General features: G+C 49.0%; 1 protein-coding gene across 2 annotated transcripts in view; it reads right to left on the reverse strand.

The window, feature by feature from the left end:
* LOC146801345 (T-lymphocyte activation antigen CD86-like) overlaps positions 1-5318 on the reverse strand; it is a 275628-nt gene extending 270310 nt beyond the window's left edge. Inside the window, exon 1 of one of the 2 annotated variants that reach the window (XM_085621004.1) lies at positions 4872-5318. In XM_085621004.1, the coding sequence (XP_085477130.1) occupies positions 4872-4983 (112 nt within the window). In that variant the 5' untranslated portion in view covers positions 4984-5318. The remainder of the gene's footprint in view (positions 1-4871) is intronic. The other variant, XM_085621003.1, reaches the window with a different exon arrangement.
* Positions 5319-21791: the final 16473 nt, after the last annotated feature.

The following is a 21791-nucleotide window of genomic DNA, read 5'->3' on the forward strand; positions in this document are numbered from 1 at the left end:
GCTGTAGGAGCGATGTAGGAGGAGGTTCTTATGTGCAGTGGCAGGTCGTTCCGCGCTGTGGGAGCGATGCAGGAGGAGGCTCTTATGTGCAGTGGCAGGTCGTTCCGCGCTGTAGGAGCGATGTAGGAGGAGGTTCTTATGTGCAGCGGCAGGTCGTTCCGCGCTGTGGGAGCGATGCAGGAGGAGCCTCTTATGTATAGCGGCAGGTTGTTCCACGCTGTGGGAGCGATGCAGGAGGAGGCTCTTATGTGCAGCGGCAGGTCGTTCCGTGCTGTGGGAGCGATGCAGGAGGAGGCTCTAATGTGCAGCGGCAGGTCATTCCACGCTGTAGGAGCGATGTAGGAAGAGGCTCTTATGTGCAGCGGCAGGTCGTTCCGCGCTGTGGGAGCGATGCAGGAGGAGGTTCTTATGTGCAGCGGCAGGTCGTTCCGCGCTGTGGGAGCGATGCAGGAGGAGGCTCTTATGTGCAGTGGCAGGTCGTTCCACGCTGTAGGAGCGATGTAGGAAGAGGCTCTTATGTGCAGCGGCAGGTCGTTCCGTGCTGTAGGAGCGATGCAGGAGGAGGCTATGTGCAGCGGCAGGTCGTTCCGCGCTGTGGGAGCGATGTAGGAAGAGGCTCTTATGTGCAGCGGCAGGTCGTTCCGCGCTGTAGGAGCGATGTAGGAAGAGACTCTTATGTGCAGCGGCAGGTCGTTCCCCGCTGTAGGAGCGATGTAGGAGGAGGCTCTTATGTGCAGCGGCAGGTCGTTCCGCGCTGTAGGAGCGATGTAGGAGGAGGCTCTTATGTGCAGCGGCAGGTCGTTCCCCGCTGTAGGAGCGATGTAGGAGGAGGCTCTTATGTGCAGCGGCAGGTCGTTCCGCGCTGTAGGAGCGATGTAGGAGGAGGCTCTTATGTGCAGCGGCAGGTCGTTCCCCGCTGTAGGAGCGATGTAGGAGGAGGCTCTTATGTGCAGCGGCAGGTCGTTCCGCGCTGTAGGAGCGATGTAGGAGGAGGCTCTTATGTGTAGCGGCAGGTCATTCCATGCTTTAGGAGTGATTTAGGAGGAGGCTCTTATGTGTAGCGGCAGGTCATTCCATGCTTTAGGAGTGATTTAGGAGGAGGCTCTTATGTGCAGCGGCAGGTCGTTCCCCGCTGTAGGAGCGATGTAGGAGGAGGCTCTTATGTGCAGCGGCAGGTCGTTCTGCGTTGTAGGAGCGATGTAGGAGGAGGCTCTTATGTGCAGCGGCAGGTCATTCCACGCTGTGGGAGCGATGCAGGAGGAGGCTCTTATGTGTAGCGGCAGGTCGTTCTGCGCTGTAGGAGCGATGCAGGAGGAGGCTCTTATGTGCAGCGGCAGGTCGTTCTGCGCTGTAGGAGCGATGCAGGAGGAGGCTCTAATGTGCAGCGGCAGGTCATTCCACGCTGTAGGAGCGATGTAGGAAGAGGCTCTTATGTGCAGCGGCAGGTCGTTCCGCGCTGTGGGAGCGATGCAGGAGGAGGTTCTTATGTGCAGCGGCAGGTCGTTCCGCGCTGTGGGAGCGATGCAGGAGGAGGCTCTTATGTGCAGTGGCAGGTCGTTCCACGCTGTAGGAGCGATGTAGGAAGAGGCTCTTATGTGCAGCGGCAGGTCGTTCCGTGCTGTAGGAGCGATGCAGGAGGAGGCTCTTATGTGTAGCAGCAGGTCGTTCCGCGCTGTAGGAGCGATGCAGGAGGAGGCTCTTATGTGCAGCGGCAGGTCGTTCTGCGCTGTAGGAGCGATGCAGGAGGAGGCTCTTATGTGTAGCAGCAGGTCGTTCCGCACTGTAGGAGCGATGTAGGAGGAGGCTCTTATGTGTAGCGGCAGGTCGTTCCGCGCTGTAGGAGCGATGCAGGAGGAGGCTCTTATGTGCAGTGGCAGGTCGTTCTGCGCTGTAGGAGCGATGCAGGAGGAGGCTCTTATGTGTAGCAGCAGGTCGTTCCGCACTGTAGGAGCGATGTAGGAGGAGGCTCTTATGTGCAGTGGCAGGTCGTTCCGCGCTGTAGGAGCGTTGTAGGAGGAGGCTCTTATGTGTAGCGGCAGGTCGTTCCGCGCTTGAGGAGTGATGTAGGAGGAGGCTCTTATGTGTAGCGGCAGGTCGTTCCGCGCTTGAGGAGTGATGTAGGAGGAGGCTCTTATGTGCAGTGGCAGGTCGTTCCGCGCTGTAGGAGCGTTGTAGGAGGAGGCTCTTATGTGTAGCGGCAGGTCGTTCCGCGCTTGAGGAGTGATGTAGGAGGAGGCTCTTATGTGTAGCGGCAGGTCGTTCCGCGCTTGAGGAGTGATGTAGGAGGAGGCTCTTATGTGCAGTGGCAGGTCGTTCCACGCTGTAGGAGCGATGTAGGAGGAGGCTCTTATGTGTAGCGGCAGGTCATTCCACGCTGTGGGAGCGATGCAGGAGGAGGCTCTTATGTGCAGCGGCAGGTCGTTCCACGCTGTGGGAGCGATGTAGGAGGAGGTTCTTATGTGCAGCCGCAGGTCGTTCCGTGCTGTGGGAGCGATGCAGGAGGAAGCTCTTATGTGCAGCCGCAGGTCGTTCCGCGCTGTAGGAGCGATGCAGGAGGAGGCTCTTATGTGCAGCGGCAGGTCGTTCCGCGCTGTAGGAGCGATGCAGGAGGAGGCTCTTATGTGCCGCGGCAGGTCGTTCCGCGCTGTAGGAGCGATGCAGGAGGAGGCTCTTATGTGCAGCGGCAGGTCATTCTGCGCTGTAGGAGCGATGCAGGAGGCTCTTATGTGCAGCGACAGGTCGTTCCGCGCTGTAGGAGCAATGTAGGAAGAGGCTCTTATGTGTAGCGACAGGTCGTTCCGCGCTTGAGGAGTGATGTAGGAAGAGGCTCTTATGTGTAGCGACAGGTCGTTCCATGCTGTAGGAGCGATGTAGGAGGAGGCTCTTATGTGCAGCGGCAGGTCGTTCCCCGCTGTAGGAGCGATGTAGGAGGAGGCTCTTATGTGTAGCGGCAGGTCGTTCCGCGCTTGAGGAGTGATGTAGGAGGAGGCTCTTATGTGTAGCGACAGGTCGTTCCGCGCTGTGGGAGCGATGTAGGAGGAGGCTCTTATGTGCAGCGGCAGGTCGTTCCGTGCTTGAGGAGTGATGTAGGAGGAGTTTCTTATGTGCAGTGGCAGGTCGTTCCGCGCTGTAGGCGCGTTGTAGGAGGGGGCTCGACTGCAGGATCTGGTTTTCCCTATATGTCTCTCACGCGCTTCTACAGTTTGGGGAGTTTTCCTTTTGAACCCAGTGGTGAAGGTAGAAACAGAGTGCAGACATACGCGCTCAGGCTTTAGTTGTGATAGTAGCAGGTTGGATCCATACCAGCGCCTGGAGGCTGATAATGGCTCTCTGGGCTCTACAGTGATTTACTGAATGGAGGCAACAGTCAACAAGTAACATATACAGATGCGGAGAGATAAGCAGAAGAATTGAACACAAACGCAGCTGGTATTGTTGAAGGCAAATGGAAGAAACATGTACCCCAACTAACTAGCCAAAATTAACGAGTTGGAGTTTTATTTTATTTCTTTTTTTGTAATACCAAGGCTCATTTGTTTCAAAGCAGGATTATAGAAAAAATGTAACTTGCTCCATGTACACTGGAAAGCACGTTTCTGGTCCTGGGATTTAATTCAACAAACCATTTAATTAGTGGAGAGAATGTCTTACCCAATGTAGCTGATAAAAGTGATTTCTAAAAGGAAACTCCAGGAATTGGGGCGAAGGGTTTCCTGCACCCCGAGAAGCTGGAAAACCTAAGTGTTTTATACGTTTGTATTAAAGAAATGAGAGTACTGGATTGCAGTGCTACATATGTACGAATATTGCAAAGAGGCCAAAAATAGAATGGGCAAGTAGAGAGCACAACCTTGTTCATGACAGGTGATTATTCCAAATAGGCCACTAATGGAATGGAATTGAACGGCCGATTCACAAAGGTACAATAAGAAGAAAGTCTAACTTTACGACTTTTGGTATTCACAAAGGGCATTTACTACTCATAAAAGCCCTTTGTGAATACCGAAAGTCGTAAAGTTCAACTTTCGGTATTCACAAAGGTCATTTACGAGTAGTATATGATATAAAATGTGTTGTTATTTTTGTTATATATATATATATATATATATATATATATATATATATATATATATATATATAACAGCAGCACATTTTCTAAGATTGCCTTTTTGATATATAATAATGTACCCCATTAAATAAATTAAGAAGATATTTCAAGTGACCTCGAATTTACCTTCTGTCATAATGCACTCTGCCTGCAGTCTGATGTTTTGTGCACCACAGACCTGATAAAGCACATTCTCCTTTTAGCATCATACGGAAAAATGCACTCCCACCATTTAGTATACGGTTACATGCCCATCGTGGAAATTAATATGGTAGAGAACGCTTCAGTGTTTCATAATATCCCCATAATGTCCAGCTGAGTGTGCACTATTCTGTATATCACAGGGAAAAATGAGTGACCCTTATAATACACAAGGTGCCTCGTTCTTACAAGTGTGCAGGTAAGACACACGTACAGGTGCAAGTGGTGTGTTTAAACCGGTGCAAATGGACTTTTTAAACTCAGGAGAGTCGGTTTTGCATCACAGACGCATGTCCCCCACAGTGATTTATTTCTCTGTGGGTAACTCTAGTCCTGGGGATGGGGGTGGTAATCCAAGGTGGTAATATTATAGAAGCCTGGGCACACCCATAAACCTACAGGATTCTAAGACGTCACACGTGTTCTCTGACCCCCTGAGCGCCCTGGAAAAGTTTGGAGTAAACCCCTTTCCCGGAGAGGAAGGGCAGGGGAACTCCTCTCAAACATGGGTTGAATGAAAAACGCAGCCCTACTGAATACAGAGAGTACATAAACGGCTTACCTGGGAGAAAACAGGTGACGCAGAGAAGGGCCAGGTGTGGCATCCAGAGGTGGGCGACAGGCCCCGTCCGCCCCCAGGAAGGCGCCTTGGTGCCAAAAACACGGGGCGGCATTCTTTACACTCCATACATCAGGGCTGGAGCCTGTGGGATCTTGTTACAACGGGGGTTCCCTGTGGTGATCAGCGGTCACCCCAGGTGGCCCCCACCCCTGCACACTCCCGGCACAGGGCGGGCCATCTCAGCCGAGAGCGCAGCTCGGACCCGTCACTCTCGAGAATGCCCGAAGACAGCTATACACTGAACTTCCTGTTTGGGCGTGGACCTGGACCTGCCTTAGTTACGGCGATTAAAAAACGCTAGCAATACTTTCAAACTCGAGCAGGTGAATAAAAGGACCTCTGCTCGTAGTTTCTGTGTGACGCCCTGCCGGAGCCACTCTCGACTGGAACTTTCCTCGAACGGCCGGTGCTTTTTAATCTGTTACGCAATCTCACATCACAAACTATGCTTTTTATTACAGAGCAAGTTTTGTGCTAACCTATGCAAGCAAAACACTTTTTTTTCATTAGTTGGTTTAAAAAAAAAAATTCCGTTAAATTCCATGAAAAGGTTTTTACATTTCAAGAATTGTTTTCTTCTCTTTTTCCAAAATAGTACATTTTTGTTTTCTAGAATATATACAGGGAAATTAGTTCTGTCCCATTTCCACTTCTAGGAACTACTACAATGATGTTTTACTGGCGCGTGTTGTGTTGTTTTCTTCCTGGTATATTCAAGCTTCCGGGGGGGGGCTACTGAAGGAACACGCTGATGATCAGAAGGTGGAGACATTGACACCACAGAAATCCCCATCCAGGACCATACAAAAGTCCCCATTACTATTGATTTATCTAGAACGGAATGTGCCGTGCAGAGGGCCGGAATGTGCCGTGCAGGTGGCCGGTATGTGCCGTTCAGGTGGCCGGTATGTGCGGTGCAGAGGGCCAGAATGTGCCGTGCAGGTGGCCGGTATGTGCCGTGGAGAGGGCCGGAATGTGCCGTGCAGGTGGCCGGTATGTGCCGTGCAGAGGGCCAGAATGTGCCGTGCAGGTGGCCGGTATGTGCCGTGGAGAGGGCCGGAATGTGCCGTGCAGGTGGCCGGTATGTGCCGTGCAGAGGGCCAGAATGTGCCATGCAGGTGGCCGGTATGTGCCGTGGAGAGGGCCGGTATGTGCTGTGCAGAGGGCCGGAATGTGCTGTGCAGGTGGCCGGTATGTGCCGTGCAGAGGGCTGGAATGTGCCGTGGAGAGGGCCGGAATGTGCCGTGGAGAGGGCAGGAATGTGCCATGGAGAGGGCCGGAATGTGCCGTGGAGAGGGCCGGAATGTGCCGTGGAGAGGGCTGGAATGTGCCGTGGAGACGGCCGGAATGTGCCGTGGAGACGGCCGGAATGTGCCGTGGAGAGGGCCGGAATGTGCCGTGGAGAGGGCCGGAATGTGCCGTGGAGAGGGCCGGAATGTGCCGTGGAGAGGGCCGGAATGTGCCGAGGAGAGGGCCGGAATGTGCCGTGGAGACGGCCGGAATGTGCCGTGGAGATGGCCGGAATGTGCCGTGGAGAGGGCCGGAATGTGCCGTGGAGAGTGCCGGAATGCGCTGTAGCTGCTAAGATATAGCACATTCCTGCTCTCCCTCTGCGCTGAAACACTATGTGCTGCCTAGCTCCAACGCAGGCCCCCTTGTGCCATGGGGCACCTTCCTGCACAAAAACAATCCTTAGAGGCTTGAAAGCATCGAAGAGAAATTAAGAAATTTTTCCTCGTTGCAACTCTATTGGATAAACGCACAATTTTAATGCCTTCCTAGGTTTACTACTGTTAGTAAGTCTGGGATTGTAGCAAACAGATGGGTAGATGCGTGGGGACAGCCACTCTCCACTCATGTATGCCTTCCCAGCGCTGAGTGACGCACGGCAGCGACTTGAACTGTGTTGCGTTAGTCTGGATGTAACAAGCCGCGCAGGGCCATGCAAAGGGGCTAAGCGTGGCTTGATGAATCTGATTTAAAGATTGTGTTGCCCCTGCATCACCTTGCATAACTCAAGTGCAACGCAATCCTTTTGTAAAAATGGCCCTTTGTTTATCTCCAGTAATTACAAGGAAGGCAGGAATATCGCATACTGGTAATGCCCCCTACCTAAAATATATTGCAACATAATTTCCAGGTGGGAGTGGGATGAAAAATGGGATATTTCCATGGAAATTGTGCGCAGTATTCACAATTCCCATGGTAATACTCCAGTTCTCAATGGACCCTCAGCAGCAATTTCAAGGGCCAAATGTACAAGCCCCTATCACCACAAGAACATCACTTTTTCCGACATTCCTGTGGTCATAGGGGTTTCGTCTTATTTACAAGGCAGAGTTAAGCCACTTAACGTGGTTTAACTCTGCCTTGTAAATAAGGCCCCCTTTCATGCTATGCTTAGCGTGAAAGGGGTGGGCAGTGGGTGTTGCAGTGGGCGTTCCACCGCAACACCCATTGATTTTGCCGCTGCCCCCTATTTACAAGGGTAGCGTAAATAGAAGGCAGTGCCAATATGAGGATCATGTGTGCTGCATTGTTTATGTGTAGGAAGGGACACCTTGGAACACATAAACAATCGTCCCCTGCAAGCAGACACCTTTGCACTATGGTGCAAGGGGGCCTACATTGGTGCTAAGCTGCACCAGCGCTGGGGGAAACACAAGGCTGCACCTTATTCTTGTAAATATGGAGCAGCCTTGCGTTTCTGAAGTGGTGGAGTGAGGGGTTAAGCCATGACGGCTAACGCCTCACTCCGCCACTTCTTTGTAAATATGGCCCTCAGAATCCTGTGTTACTGCCATGTCCCAAAATGACTGCTGGTGCTTTTGGAATAGGGGAGACAGGTGCAGTATTCCAGATATTCCTACCTTTAACGGAGCCCTAAAGGACCGAGTAGAGAGGACACTGCTACAACACTCACCTGTCATCCCTTTTGAACTGTAGGCTCTTTCTTTGAGAACCCGGCTGTCACTCAAAACTCCTTAGCTGCTCCCACTCCTCATCCAAGGGGATGTTAATCTCTGGAAATTCACTGAGTTCATTCACCCCCCACACCACTTCTCTCAGACCATCGCTCATTTCTCAGCTCAATCAATCAGTAGATTTGTAGAGCGCCTCTTGTCACCCTTGAGGGTATCCAGGAGCTACTTCACGGCACCATGCTTGAGCTCATCCACCTATCAGCCACAAGACATAATTCCACGTGGTATTGGCCTCCTCCGTCTAATCCATCCTGATGCACATGACCACTGCTGTTCCCCCAGCAGCTTCTGCCTACTTCAGGCGGAAGCTTTGAATCTATTACCACATTCTGGGACCGGACACACAGAGATCCTTTCCTGCTCCTTAACTCTACCTTAATAGGTAAATTAAGAGGCACCCGCAGTCAGTTTTACACCGCCACCATCCCAGTACAGTTAACTCTGCAATCCCCAGCCCTTGATTTCCACTTCGATTCCGCCCAACATGAAACTGAAACTCACTCACCCCCAGAGTGCACGCTCATTACATCCCTAATCTCTCCTGTCTGACCAGTAAAACATATTCCTGCCTCACTGCCTCCAAATTCTCCCTAAAAATGCCCATAGGCAGTTAATCCAAAGGGCTGCAGTTGTGCCCCGTTCTGTAACCCCATCCTCAGCACCATCTCATCCTCTCACCCAGCCTCTCGCTCCTTCCTCAAGACTTAGATATCCTGCTTAACCCCACTTTTAAACCATTCCCTCCACCCAGCACTTCCTCACAGGTCCTCAAATCCACTGTGTTTACTGCTGGTAAAAAATGGCTCCGTTGACCCCGTTTGTATCGCTCTGTCTCCCAGACTTGTTTTTCCTGAACATTGGACAGCCTTGTCTTTGATTGTCTCACTCACTCTCCACCTGCAATCTTCTGAAGCCTCTCCTATCTATTGTGAACAAATCCCTCTATGGAGACTGTTCCTCTCCTGTCTCTTCGCATCAGAATCACCTCTTGACTTTTCTCATGTTCCTTCTAATCCCTCCTTGACCCACCACTTAGTACCCTCAGAGACAGTGGATCACCTCTTGACTGGTTCTCATCCTACCTTTCTTGGTCAATCTTCTGTCCCGTCCCTCCTTGCTACCCCTACATACCACAGTAACATAAGTGTTACTCAAGCCTCTGTCCTGGCCATCTACTCTTTTCTTTAAACACTCCCTCTATTTGTGATATCATTTCCCTTCCAGCTTTTCTTACTACCTACATCTTGAAGACACCCAGACCTTCTATGTCCATCTTTCCCTTCCCACCTAATACCTTGTGTCTTGGGCTGTTTAATAGCAATCTAGCCTCAGATGGTGGTGCAGTCACAGACAATCTATTTCCCAGTATGAGCCTGTGTTGAGCAGACCGCATCCCCATCTGCCATGAACCTCAGCAAGTATTTACTACAGCATAAGGTTAGAATACTGTATATAATACATGGAGCCTGCAACCCCAGCATACAAGCCTGTCTCTACGTTCTTATTACAGGAGACTTGTTACATCTCTAGTGACCTGTAATTGAGAAATGACTTATATGCTCAACTGTAATAACTTATTATAATCAAGTTGTGATGGCATAAAACCTGCTGCCAGAGCCAGCAGCCAAGGTGAAAGGCAGATCACAGAGCATAGATACAGCTGCAGTTTAAACAATGAAAATGAAAACTGGCCTTTCATTCTTTTCATCTGTTTTTCTAAAATAAAGTGATCAGTATAAAGGAGATATTCATGGCAACATGTTTATTTTTTGCTTGCTATAGGCCATTACCGAATGACAGAATCTTATCGCTTGGTTCTACACATTCTCACCTAGAGCATCTTTAAATCTGAGTTACATTAAATGGATTCTAATATAGTTTTGCAACAAATGAATAGCTGGTTTTTGGTGGGTTTAGATATGCACTACAGATTCTACTTTTAATCTTCACATCCTATCGCTTTCATATGAAAGAGCAATACACACCAATGTAGGTAGTTTGCTGAAAGGGTGATGGTCGGCCCATGCATTATACGGTATAAAGTACCCACTGCCACGCACTAAAACAATATTGGAAACCATCTCAGAGCTATCAGGGACTTGGTCTTCGGCCTCTTTCCTCTATAAGGTTACAGGATTCCTCAGCAACTTGCAATATCCTTATGACATACAGCAGAGGGTACCTTATCAAGCACAACCACTGCTGCAAGGTTTCCATGACTGAATATTTGATGAACAACATAAGCTACATTCCTATAGTATACCGGCCCCAATATTCACTCTTTCATTTGCCCGTGCCACCATCTAAAGCCTTTTCACCCTCCACAGACACTCCTCCCACACAGTACAGACTCTAAGAAGACAGACTGCCCACGAACCACCCAGCCATACACAAGGGCCCAACTCTACGTGGAGGGGCTGCAGGGCCCTACTCAAATCTGTCGCCTTTGCAGGTTTGAAAGGCAGTCTAAGTGTGACCATGGTATGAGGTGGTCTGCAAGCTTGGTCCGCCCGACCTCCAAGGCATTCTGAGCATGGTGGCCATGAGCTGTCTCCTGCATGACTGCTCCCCTCATCTCGCGCCCCTACAATCCACTGGGTCTATACTATCAGCACCTGGCCCCACAGCCTCTCACCTCCATCCTGCATCCACCTGATTGGACGAGATTAGATGATGCTGCAAGCCACCGCTATAGAGGTCAAATGTATAAAACACAATGCCACACACACCACAGTCAATCAATCAATCAGCATTTGTAGAGCGCCGCACTGTCACCGCTGGGGGTATCTGGGCGCTGGGGTGCGAGGTCTCAGTCGTGCTGATATCTCGCGGATTTGCCCATGTGCAAACACTGTATTCCAGAGAGTCATGCTTGCCATCTGTAGCTCCCACTGCTTGGAACATCTGGAGCCTCCTACCAGCCAACGTGACATGTGGCTTCACCATCTTGGCACCGATTAAGAGCTCAGGGCTAAAATCTGCAGGGTTTAAGGCACTGCAAAGGGACACATCTGCAGCAGGGCCGTAGCTATCAGTGGTGCAGCCAGAGCAGTGGCACTGGGCCCGGAGGGGGGCGGGGGGACACCCTGCAAAGAATCAGTTTGCCTAACAGGCCCACTGCACACATTTTTCTCTTTGCTCGCCTGGGGTGAGTCTGTGAGGGGTGGGGGCAGAGGGAAGATGAGCGGTGAACCATCACACGTACACAGAATACGAGAATGGAGAGATGCAGTGGGGAAACTAAAGAGAACTGTAAGAAATGATTTCATTGGTTGAAGGAGGTGAGAGCCCCCCCCCTACAAATAATAATCACAATCCTTGTCAGGGCAAATTGCAAAACTCACAAAAGGAATGATGCTTAACGGCGCTCTGGTAGCTTGGCGCAAAGCAGTCGCATTCAAGTTAGGCACAATGGGAAACGTATTCATGCAGGACTCCAACAGTGACAAAGTAAAAATAAAGCACGAGTAAAATCCCAAACATATTTAGAGAAATAGAGTACATTTTAATGAATAAAATGACACCAAAACAACAAATATTGCACCGAAAGACACAAAGAGGCAACTGCAGGTTTCTGGTCACCCCAGACCAGGACAAAGCCACCGGTGGAAGCAGACCGCGGCGGAGAGCGGGCCGGATATAGGAGCAAGTCTGTTTCACTGGAAGTTTTATCTTCTGACTTTGGTGTGAAGATGGTGCAGCGCAGCTCTGTGGGGCTATGTGACGCGCTGGGTTGGTTCCGATGAGGCTTTCAGTCTGAAGCTGAGCGGGTCTGATTCGCTGAGCTCCGCATTGAGTGAAACCTTCATGTGGCGCTGCGTGGTGCAGCTTTGCAGGGCTCTGCAATGTGCTGCATTGATTCCTGTGAGGCTTCCAGTCTGAAGCTGAGCGGGTCTGAGTCGCTGAGCTCCGCATTGAGTGAAACCTTCATGTGGCGCTGCGTGCTGCAGCTTTGCGCGGCTCTGCATTGTGCTGCATTGATTCCTGTGAGGCTTCCAGTCTGAAGCTGAGCGGGTCTGAGTCACTGAGCTCCGCATTGAGTGAAACCTTCATGTGGCACTGCGTGGTGCAGCTTTGCGCGGCTCTGCATTGTGCTGCATTGATTCCTGTGAGGCTTCCAGTCATGAGCTGTGCTGCTCTGTAGGGCACGGCGCAGCGCTGTACTGCGTTTGACCCGGTGAAACCTTCAGTTAGGCAGGGAGACGTGCACTCTGACACCAGCCAAGGGTCCAGGACCTTGAGGACAGCATTTGGGGGGCAGGACACACTCCCAAAGAAGCCAGAATAGGGGACCAGGTCAGGTCCAGTTGATATCGATCAGCTGGAAAGCAGGAAAGGCCTCTGAAGCTTGTGCTCCTGTAGCTCGAACAGGAGGTCAGCCAACTGACCCTTGGAGTCACTTTTGGGGTTTTGGGTTCAAGGCAAGCAGACCCAGTCTTCCTTCTCAGGCAGCAGGGCGGTCCTTCAGAATCTCCGCAGGTCCAGGAGTGTTCTTTGACACTTTTATGCCCAGTGCCAGCCTATGGGTAGGGGCAATCCCTTGTGTACTTCCAAACTAGTTCTGGCCAGTCCTTCCCTTTTCCCTATATTCAGCTCCAGTTTGGCTAGCGGGACAAAAGGCGGGAGCAGGCTTGATGTCAGTTTCCTTTGTGTCTGCTGGAGCAGGTTCCTTTGTATTGTAATCAGGGCAGAGCACAGCTCCTCCCCAGCCATCCTGGCAGGAAGAGTCACTTCCCTCGATACCCAGGCCCCTTTGTCCACTGTCTAGCCCCAGTACACATTTTCTAGTGGGAGAGCCATCGCCAGCCCAAGAGCAACTGGCCACTCACAGAAAGGTCATAGAGACACTTAGGCAGGGAGATGCTTTCTAAAAGTGGCATTTCCAAAGAATAATTTTAAATCTAACTTTTTACCATTACAGAGAATATTACATTACAAATTCAATTCAAATTAGTGGAAGAAGCATTTCTCTAACTGTTCCCAAACTGAATGTAGCACTTATTAAAATGTAATGGGGTAAACTAGTGTAAATCTATATGAGTCCAGTCTTGGCACACTGATAAAACTCTGGAGGTTTTTCACTGCCAGGATATGGAAAAGATTAAATATACATGTCCTACTTTTTAAATACGCTGCACTCTGCCCTGAGCCGTTAGGACCTACCTTAGGGGTAACTTGTGAGTATTAAAAAGAAAGGTTTATGCTTGGCCAGGGGGCTATCAAGCCAAGTCGTAATGGTTTGCAATGGCTGGCCTGAGACATGCTTTAGAGAGCTACTTTGGTGGGTGGCCCAATGAGAGCTGCAGCCCAACAGTTGCATTAAATTTACACGCCCTGAGTACTTGTAGTACAATGTACCAGGGACTTTTAAATAAGCGTGCCAATTAGGTGGATGCCAATATTACCATTTTAAGGAAAGAGTACACGTACGTTACCACTCGTTGGCAAGGGTAAAGTGCACAGAGTCCTAATGCAAACAAAAACGTGTGCAGCTATAGACGGTAAAAGTCTGGGGAAATACCACGCAAAGGAGACTCTTTCATAACAATAGCTAAATGAATAAAGAGGTAAAGAGATAATTGGGAGAATCAATAGATATAAGAGGAGTGGAGACATAACAAAGAGGGGAGGGATGCAAGGGATCAGGAAAAAGAGGAGAGTTGGGTAATAGAAGGATGGAGAGATATATGTGTGAACTGAGAAATACGTAACAGAACAGAGAGATACAGCAGAGAGTGGAGAGGTGCAGGGGATGGAGGAGAACACACTAAAGAGGTGGAGTGATACAAGGAAGGATGGAGGCTTGTGGAGAGCACAGAGAGGTGTGTCTTGTGCCTGGCTAAGCCACAGAACGGTATCAGGTAATAAACAAGCATTGAAAATGCAATAGGTCTCGCCTTTGATTAAGTTAAAGCCATTTGCTTAGCTAATGGTATTGTATAGCAAAGCAAATGGCTTTAACTTAATCAAAGGCGAGACCTATTGCATTTTTAATGGTAATGTTCAGAGGGGCTCTCTTAAATTCCTGGTCTTAGACACACTCCACTGAAACGCAGGCAGTCAAATGTGATCGGTTTTCATGGTTTAGCTTCGACCCAATTTGCAGGAGTCTGACAAAAAGAACACCAACTGTGTTTTTTCTGCTGCTGAAAATAGACAGTGCTCCTTGTTCGCAGGGCACTTTCTGCTATGGCAGAAGCAATTAATTTTCTTTATCATACGTTATCTCAGATAGGAAAACAGATGTGGGAACAAGGTATGATGTGTGTATATATATATTAACGAGCTTATAAAGCGCATGGTTACACTAAGGACAGTGTGTCCCCGCGCTGCGATGAGGCAGCAAGAGCAGGTACTGAGGTCTATCCAGTTGTGTGTGTTGTCATTCTGCAGTGAAGCACGTTTTGCCATCCCTATGCACCAATGCTGTATAAATCAAAGGTGACAAGATTATTTTCCTAAACACCCCCCCACAAACTCAGTATACCGTTTGTTGAGTAAGACAAATAAGAAACATTTATTTGTTTCCGTCTACAAAGTGGTACATACTGTAGACTCTCAGCAGCTGGCTGACACTGCACCACATCCGTGCTTCGAAGCTGGCACTAATGGAGGTCTAACTTTTACTTGCTTTTGAAAAACAGTTCAATTAGTTGATGTGCCTTTCCGTAATATTCATGCCAAGGGTAATGACGCTTATGAATTTTCTTACCCAACTGGGACAGCGTACTCCTCTCATAGACATCATAAAATGCTCCTACTCCTGTCCATCAAAAGCGCTACAGCGTGTTCTCGGTAGTGTGAAACGCTATATACATGGATTTACTGTTATTCTCAGGCTGGTGATATTGTATTCAACTAATTTGGTGCATTCTGGGAGTTGTAGTCTGACTAGTTGGGCTCACAATCAGCAAATTGGAACAGGAAACCAAACCAAGGGATTGCTCTCCACAGACTCATCTGGCAACCCAGACTGCACAAAGTACGCTTTATTATTATCTGAGATCTCAAGTTTTCCGATGAATACCAAAACTAGCCCTGTTTTTTTGTTTTTATTTCATTCTGGCTCTCGCAGTCCTTGTATTAAATGTAGGACAAGTATCAGAAACGAAAATGAAAAGTGAAGACAAAGATGCCAGTGCGTGATTGGGAACCTTGCGCCCTCTGATGCCGCCCGTCCCTCGTATCAGTGAAACGCGCTCAGCCAGTCCTGGCCTGTCGAGACTCCCGGCCGAACAGAGGCGATGACGCGCCATGGTGGGCTATTCACTTGATGTGATACTTACTACAACAGTGTAATCTCTCAGTAAATAATGCGTCTCTTGCGCCTACTTAAATGGGGCTCGTTTTATTTACCTCGGGAGAATTAAAAAACTTAAACAACATGTAACGCAATCTGTCTCTCTGCTAAAGCGCTCTAATGTCCTCGGGCGAAGTACGCGCTATATAAAAACAAACTGCAGAGCCGGTTGTCTCGTGAATAAAGTTGTAGTGTCTGCCTTGCTTTAGACAACCTCTCGCACATTGCAGTCGCTTGTTTGCATCGCGCTGTCCTCGGGCAAAGTACGCGCTATTTAAACCAGAGGAATGAAAGGCGCATCAGCCATTGTTGAAGTTACACACGGTAATAGGAAAAAAAACGCTTAGCAGCTAATTAAGAGACACTGTCTCCCGCCGCAAAAAGATCCAATCCCGGGGGGTGGCGCCAAAAGCAGACAGGGTGGCAACCAGGAGGGATTAAAATGCCTCTGGTGCAATCATCACACTGTGTTTTGCATAATGCATTACGCAAAACGACGCGTACCAATCAAAATTGCAGGCGGAGCTAAGACATGACTTCTGGAACAGTATTGATTCCAAGAAGCCCTTGCATGGCAAGGGCAGCGCATGCACGCTGCTAACGCCAGGTGAGACCTAAAAATGTTGAGAAGCTAGGGGACAGTTGAAGGAGAGCAGCTGTCCTGCCTGGATCTTGGCGTAGGCCTGGAGATACTAATAAACACTTCTACCACAAATGAACTTATGCTACACTATTTGGAAGGGGTAACTTGAACTTAGCAAGATGCAAGGGAGAATAGAGCCATAAATGTAAAACCAATGAAAGGAAGGAGAGATTCAGGTAGTTAAAAAAAAAAGAAAAGAAGGTTTAGAGATACAAGTCAGAATGGAAAAATTCAGGGGAGATCTAGAGAGGGGGAAGAAACTGACAGGTAATTGGGGTGATGACGAAAAATTAAAGAAAAGAGAAGAGAGATGTGTCAGAGCAGAAAGACAGAGAAGAGAATTGTGAGGGGGCTAAGAGCATAGTGATACAGAGAAGAGTAGGACATAGTGTGATACACAGGTTGAGAGCGGAGGAGAAAGTGATATACAAGAAAGGAGTCAAGATATGAGGTGAATGTAAGCATTGCATGAGAGCCTAGGTGTACAGGTTAGAGTGGTAGAGAGTGAAAGGTGTGAAGCAGTTCATACATATGGATGGTGAGATACAAGGATGAGCAAAAAGCGTAAAGCAGCTAGATACAGATGGCTACCGAAATGCAGAGTGGGGTGAGGCAAAGGTGTCAAGCAGCTACATACAGATGAATACCAGATTGCAGGAGAGAATGGGAGAAACTAGAAACATGATGAGAGGGAAGGGAAGTGAAATGGCACTAGAGAGATGCATTAGAAAAGAGAGAAAGATGAAGGGCTAGATGGAGTGCAGAATGGAAACCAGTAGAAAATGGAGGGATGGGAAAGTGCAGAGATACAGGTGGCAACGAGGGAGAGGGATAGGTAGAAAGAAGCCAGAAGCATGGGCAGAGCGATGAGGGTAGAGTGGAGATATACAAGGAAGGATGTGGAAAAACCAGCGGTAAAAGGAAGAGTTGGGGATATTCGGGGGCACAAATGGGGTCAAGAGAGATGCAGGAGAAGGGGGTGAGGAGACAGTGGAGAATTATAACAATCATGAAAGAGGGAGGGAAAGTGGAGAGATAGAAGGGGTGGGCGAGAGTGACAGGTGGAAATTAGTGTGATGTGTAGGACAAAAAAGGAGATATCCAGGGACTGGTGCAGAGGCATGGGGAATAAAGAGTTTGGGACAGGAGCATAGCTATCATCAGTACATCAGGTGCAGTGGCACTGGTGACCAGGGCCCTACGGGTCCCACTGCAGCCCAGGTTTTGCAGTGTTTTGCTCCCTAACCATTGGGATGAGTGTCAGTTTTTTTAGGTCCCCTCGGAGCCCCTGGCAGGCTTGCTACGTCACTGGTCTGATGTGACAGAGGTTTCAGGGCATGAAGGCATTGAGAATAAATCTGCATTAAAAGGCATTTGAGGCCAAGTTTGCACACGCGGAGGTGCATTGTGTAATGTAATGTGGATTTGTAGAGCGCTGCTCGTTGTAGTGAGCCACCCGGCCACTGCAATACATTGTAGCGCAGTCAACTCCCTGGGCCGGGCGCGGACAAGGGTGTAGATAATAAAAGGTGACGTCAGCGCACGTGGCTGATGGCACGAACTGAGCAACCGAGAAGACGTCCCTTATTTCGGCTCCGCCTTCAGTAGTTAGGCCTCCTGGGAACCTCGCCCCTAGAAGTCAGTTGAAGCCCCGACCGCATGTCCCAGGGATTGTCCCGTAATCCCCTTAGGTTATTCATGCCCCTCTGGGCATCACACTCGTCACCCTTAATGCGATTGTGCATCAGCGTGGAGCAAAGAATGCTCATGCTAAAAGAATAAACAACAAGCATTTACAATGCAATGGTCTCGGCATTGTTAAAGTTAGAGCTATTGGCATTGCTCCTGACATTATTTTTGTTTATTTTTTTGTTTTTAAAACATTTAAAGAAACTGCATTGTTATTTACAATGTCAATAGCTTAATCTCTCTCAAATGCGAGACCTATTGCATTTGCACCCACACACAGAGCCACACACACAAAGCCACCCACACACACACACAGAGCCACCCACACAGAGCCACCTACACAAAGCTATTCACATAGAGCAACCCACACACAAATAGAGCCACCCACACAAAGCCACCTACACACACAGACATAGCCACCCACGCATAGAGCCACCTACAAAAAAGCCACCCACACAGAGCCACACACACAGAGGCACACACACAGAGGCACACACACAGAGCCACTCGCACTTACACAGAGCCACACACACTTACACAGAGCCACACAGACATGCTGCTGACTTTAAACATTGCATTCTATTTATGTTCTTACTGTCTCTTCTGTAATTCTCTGCTGAGGAGCACTGTCATTCTGTGTACTCAGGTGAGGTAAAATTGTAGTCCTTCTGCTATTTTTTAAAAGGAAAAGTGCTTGCAGGTTCCTGAGGTGGGGGGGGACGAAAAGATGCACTATGTAGAGCGATTAAATAAAGCATGTTTGGATGTGAGGGCGATCTGGCTGGGGTTGATTGGGAGGGGGGAAAGAGGTGATGGAGGATGGAGGGAGTGAACATGAATCCACGAGCACTCTGTAGAATTCTAAAAGCAAGAAGATTGACACTGACTTTCCACTGTAAATTAATAAATAACAAGATAAGCAGGATGGCTTTGAAGAAAAACAGGTTTTGAAGTGCTTGCACCCTGCTGCTACATACTGTTCAATGTGGAGCTGCTATAAAAGAGCGACAAAGGCTTTTTAAGGATGCATTCCACAACTCAAGGCGGGTGAGGACAGAAACACTGCTGCTTATCACTGATAAGTAATTCTAGACGATCACAAATGCACCACAAATTACATTGTTAGAATGTGTCAGAACACCACCATCCTTCGTTCTGAAAACAAGAGAGCTGCTTACCATATGCCATAGCTATAAGAAACACCTCACTCCAAAACTACTATAAATGTGTAAGAGAACAAAATACTCAACATCTAACAGCACAACCCACTCACACATATATACTGCAAAGTATCCAAATGTACTGGCTATCAGTTTGTGGATGGACAACATTCAGCGTCCCTTGTTTTCTTATGATGCAATACACACTTCAGAAATATATATATTTTTAAAGAGATAGCTTTTACAATAAAGTCCACAGAAACTGGAATAACCAAATAGAAGGGTTAAATAAAAAAGCTTCCTGAAACAAGGCCCACTTCCTACTGATCTGGGCAGGAGAACATGAGTTACTGATTTTAAAGGGCACAAGTCCCAACTTTGATGACAAATAACGTATACACTTAACAATGACAAGGGCAAAAGAAAAAAGTAGGGTCAAAAAAGTAAAGGGACCTTCCTGCTGTAATACTGCATGTGGGTCCTTGTCATCGGGACACAACTCGGTTCAGCGCCAACCTTTATATTTCCAAATAATAAAAACGTGTGCTACCCCAACTGTCCCAACGGAAGCGAAACAATACTAGTTTGCAACCCACATAATACAGAGATGTGTTACAGGTCAGCTCAAGAAAGAAAATACGATGTAATATGGGCACCCATGCTCTTTGGGAATGCGTCAGAATTCAAGAGAAAGTTTACCAGCTACATACATAGCAAAAATGCAATGGTCCCGGACCTCTGACATCACTCGTCGCACTCTGCATTCCTGTCCTCACTCCGGCTCTTTGTAACTTTCTCAGCTTGAAGTCGCATCACTCCTTTCCAGGGCGAGAGCATAGCCTGGGCTTCTGCGGGGTGTTAGAGGGACTTTAAGCACGAGTAGTACGGTCTGGGAAGGGGGTGTCTCCCGTCGCAGCTGCCTCCAGCTATCCTCCAGCCAGCTGATTCTGGCAGTCCGGCTGGATGTTCCCAGGGCATGAGAAAAGGTTGCGCCCTCTGGCAGTCTGGGCATGAGCTGACCTGGAAGTGAGGAAGGGATGCTGACTGCTGAGGTTGCCTGTGCCGGGGCGTGCGTATGGGACGGAAGGTGCTGAATGTTGCAGCCCCATGTGTGTCGCTTTTGGGAAATGAGGGAGGTGACTGATGTTGGAGTTATGTGGAGAGGGTGCTGCGAGGAAGAGATGCTGGTTGCGCCAGACACCGTGGTGATGTGGGATTGCGTGTTGTAGAAATAACCCTATGTTGAGATGCAGTTCTGAGGGAATGAGAAACTTGGCGCTTAATGTAACAGTATTCTGTGGAGCTGCAATCATGTGGCGGTGAGAAATTGGCGCAGATTTGGGCAGTACACAGTGTGGTCGCAGTTGCGTGTGGGGAATTGGTGCTGATTGTAGAAGTTCATTGCACCCTCTAGTGCGTAGGTGGGGGGGGGGCTTCTGATTGTGGTAGTCACCTGTGAGAGTGAGACACGCTGACTGAGTCAGCCCCCTAGGGAGGGCGCGAGTGAGTGTGCGAGGGAGCTGAATGTTCCAGCCTCCTGGGGGAGGGGGCGGCTGGAGTATCGATTGCGACGAGGCAACAGCGGGTCTGAAGCCTCTAGGGACAGCCGGGGTGCACAGGAGTGCCCCCAATACCGGACATACAAGAGCCAAGCAAATGCAAAAAAAAAAAAGACTGGTGGCAGCAAAAATGTGAGCTGGCGGGTGCTGCGGCTATAGAATATTTTGTTAGGAAATTCATTCCCACCCTCCCTACCGCACGTAGAGAATAAAAAATAAATTTCCGTTTACCAGGGAGAAAATGGAGGCTGTCGGCTGGCAGTGTCGGGGAGAGATGGAGAGATGAGGTGGGCGTAGAGGGGAGGGCTGTGATGGCGAGGGAGGGGTGAACAGATGGGACGCAGAGTAGAGGGCCGCAGCGGGGATGCCCAGCCGTGAAAGATGAGGGGGGCGGGGTTCGAACAAGTGAGGAGCGGAGCGGAGATCTTGAATATTAATATGGCGCTGCGCGGCAGAACAGAGTAGCCCGTTTTTGCTTCAAACTGTATTTTTTTAGGTATTAAAAAATTGCTCTTATGACTGCCTGTTTATACATCCCTCGAAGACTACATTGGTCCTTTCTGGATTAAGAACATATGAGCCGTAGTTTACAGGCTCAGACACAGGCAGTTACAGGGCCCGACTGAGAAGTCAAAGCAGCCCTGGCAAATGATACCAGTCCAGCCCACATGTGGTGCATAGCGAACGGAGGGCCCGCATAACAAATTGGCAAAGCGTGCACAGAGTAACTCCTGATGGAATAGAAGGGAAGTGGATTCGGACACACGCCACTTACTTCAAAAGGTACTGCGGGATGGCGCAGCCTTCGAGCTAAAAACGAATCCTTACAGGGGAAAGTTCACAGGAAATAAAAGATTTAAAGGGCAGGAGACGAGAGCAGGAGGAGAGGACAAGCACACCACTGCCTTTCTCCGAGGCAGAGCAGAAATGCCTCGGAGAAACGCAGCGTCCTTTTCGGATTCGGGGGCGTGTTTTGCTGTTATCTCCTCTTGCCATTGGCTGGAGGAGATAATTAGACTTTCTGCAAAAAACACGCCCCCCCGATCCGAAAAGGACGGGACCTCTTCTCCAATGGCTGGCCAGCATTGAAGAGGCCAGCCAATGGAGAACAGGGGAGAAGAGGGGCGGGTTCAAGCCCCTCTTCTCCAAGTCATTAAATCTCGGATCGAGACTGCGCAAGCGCAGCCTTCGAGCCGACACCTAAAAAGCAGCTGTAGGGGGTCTGTAGGTGCTGAAACAAAGGTTATGGATAGCGGAATGGGCAATAACTTGGCACGTCAGAAATGTAGTTTACACCGCATAACCTTGTCTAGTTTCCGGCATTTCGCATTATGGTTGTTGCAGTAAATGACTGAGATTATGCCTTTATGCCAAGTTGGGTAACTGAGATGCATTCGGGTAAACAAATTCTGCGGAAGGACCATGGGAACAATGTAAATGTCTGTTGTTTGTGTCCTGTGTGAATTTGCTGTATTTGTTTTTATCCAAAATGGATGTGAGGACACATTTTGTGTGTAAAAAAAAT

Source organism: Triturus cristatus, chromosome 8 (assembly GCF_964204655.1).
Source record: "Triturus cristatus chromosome 8, aTriCri1.1, whole genome shotgun sequence".
In the NCBI taxonomy this organism is placed as follows: Eukaryota; Metazoa; Chordata; class Amphibia; order Caudata; family Salamandridae; genus Triturus; species Triturus cristatus.